The sequence below is a fragment of the Populus euphratica genome, unplaced genomic scaffold (assembly GCF_000495115.2).
Source record: "Populus euphratica unplaced genomic scaffold, PopEup_1.0 scaffold1285.1, whole genome shotgun sequence".
Classification (NCBI taxonomy): Eukaryota; Viridiplantae; Streptophyta; class Magnoliopsida; order Malpighiales; family Salicaceae; genus Populus; species Populus euphratica.
In genome coordinates this window covers 34290-36855 of record NW_011501138.1, presented here as the reverse complement: position 1 = coordinate 36855, position 2566 = coordinate 34290, and the positions used below count along the sequence as shown (strand labels likewise).

Genomic DNA, 2566 nt, shown 5'->3' with positions numbered 1-2566 from the left:
TTTCCCCCCTTCTTGGCAAGTTGGCATGCACAGGTTCACAATCACAAGAAAGATAGAGTCCTGCTTTCATTCTTCATCGCAACCAATAAATAAAAGCTCATCGTGCCCTCTGGTATTACTGAGGTGCTTGTCTTTTTACTGATATTTCTTTTTTTTTTTAAAGAAATTCTGAGAGCCCAAAAGGCTCAACAGTACTTAAATTATATATGCTCTCAAAAATCTAATTTTATTTACGAACTCAAACTCAAACTTGCAGTTGCACTTGCATTTACAGGAATATTTAAACTCTAAGATAACATCCCTAGCTAGCAGATCAGAATTAAGGTACAGATATATAAGTATAACCATGCATGATCCTTTGACATTTTCTATTATTTTCTTATCTCATAGTTAATTTTTCCTTTTTAGAAATAATGGAAATAAATAGTTTTCTTCACCGAGGAAATATGACATAGTAATAAATTGTCTGTGGTCTAGCTGTAAAAGGTTGAGAACTTCTCACTGATCCTAAGGCCACTGTGAAATTGTATTTCTTATAGGCCTAGAGCAAAATCAAAAGCCAAAGATTCCCAAAGTACATAAACAAGGAATCCCTTCAAGAAACATGTACTAGCATATTTATCCAAACAGAAGAGTCCCAAAAGAACCAACAACAATGAAGAGCACGCTGTCTAGAAGAGATTATTTTCATCTGGTGTGACTTCACTAAGGTACTCTTTCCCTTCCATAGCTCCTTCGTCAAATAGCCACCTCTCAATCACTGACAATGGCACTTGAGCACTGGAATTTGGTTTGCTTTCGTCTTGGAGAAGGCCAGTATCAGGTGACGACCGGGAGAAATTTATATTTGAAGAGTCAAAACCAAAGAGTGATTCAAATGCCTCTGATAATTCAGTGCCATTTTCGTCTGCTCTATTTATAGTCTCTTCACTAGAAAATGAATCAGCTACAGCTATATTGTTGAAGGAATTCTGAGGAGTTGTTGAATTTGTTAGGGACTGGTTAGGCCCGCTTCTCATCCAACCTTTGAGCAACTTAGCTATGTTTTCAGTGCTTGATGCATAGAGTGATGCTGGAGCCGGTTTTTCATACCCAGAGGAAGGTTTCAACTCAGTTAATAAGCTGTTTGGTTTCTCAGGAGACAAGGCCTCGCTTAAAGCTTGCCTAGCCATGTGGATATCAGTTTGAAGCCTCCTCTCCCATTGGCCTCTAGAAATTTGCTGTGAACCTGTTGATGATATCCCATCTCTAGACTGACCTTCTTGCCCTGCTTGAAGCTTTTTTAACTTCTTCAAATGTGTATTCCAATAGTTCTTAATGTCGTTGTCTGTTCTCTGAGGGAGGTATGAAGCTATGGTAGCCCATCTGCAAAATAATCAATTCCCCGCATTAATTACTCTTCAGAAACCAATTCAAGCCACCTAAAAGTGTACAGTAAAACTAAGGCTATCTTTTTCTCAGATTATGATCATTTAAATTATCACGATATGTGAACTACTGTTGGCATTAAGAATAGAATTGACCAAAATTACATTGGCTTGCATTTACCTGTTGCCTAGAAGAGCTTGGAGGTGGATTATCATCTTCTCCTCGCTATGGGTAAAATTACCACGTTTGATCCCTGGTCTGAGGTAATTAGTCCATCTCAGCCTGCAACTCTTACTGCATCTAAGCAAACCTGAAAACCCCATAGTGAAGAAGGCAACAAAAATTAGGTCACAAAACATACCACGTAACAAAAGTCAAGAATATATTTTTTCAATTGCATTTCCCTAATAGTCAATTAACCAAGAAAGCTTAACACCACCTAGCTAGCTCCAAAATGTAAAAATTAAAACTAGACAACAATAATTATTACAGGAAGTGATATAATTAATTCACCTGTATTAGTAGGCACAGCTCTCCAATTTCCAGGACCATGTTCTTGAATATATGATACCAAAATGATATCTTCTTCAGGAGTCCATGGTCCTTTCATCACTCCTGTCTTATCACAGCAAGGTGGTCTGCCCATGATCACTTATTTTTTTTTTTTCCTGTTTCTTCCTTTCTTACAAGCCTGCCTCCAAGATTTCTTTGTCTCGAGTAAGAACACTACCCTTGCTTTAATTCTTATCTTCTCTTGAAATTGCTTTATCTTTTCTAAAGATAGAACAAGCATGAAAGGCCAAGATAGCTAGCTTGGTCTCAATATATAGGAAAAAGACCCTCAGGAGAGAGAGAAGCTGACCTAGAAGAGGCACTAGCATACACAAAAGAGTCAAAAGATGACAGCAAGTGCATTTACTCATGGGGCAAGCCAAAGTCAGCGATGCCAATACCTCTTCTGCCTCACAAAACCGCGTGGCATTCAATGTGGGTTTGAACTGTTAAAGCTAGAGCACCAAAAAAACAAAAAAAAACTAATATTATCTGGTTTTTATAATTCGTTGGTGAGGAAAAATAAAGGACAAATCAATTAAATAAGAAAAGCAGAAAAGAAAAAAAAATTAAACTAACTAAAATATTTTAAAAAATCAAATCAGTTTGATTTTAATTTTGTAAACTTGCAACTAAAAACCAAATC

General features: G+C 36.9%; 1 protein-coding gene across 1 annotated transcript; it reads right to left on the bottom strand.

Annotated features, from left to right (window-relative positions):
* Positions 1-416: 416 nt before the first annotated feature.
* LOC105117305 (myb-related protein 306-like) lies at positions 417-2300 on the bottom strand. Its single transcript, XM_011014917.1, has 3 exons — positions 1882-2300; positions 1549-1678; positions 417-1365 (listed from the first exon to the last, which is right to left on the bottom strand). The coding sequence occupies exons 1-3, from the start codon at positions 2012-2014 to the stop codon at positions 672-674; spliced, it is 957 nt and encodes a 318-aa protein (XP_011013219.1). The 5' UTR covers positions 2015-2300; the 3' UTR covers positions 417-671.
* Between the last annotated feature and the right edge of the window lie 266 nt (positions 2301-2566).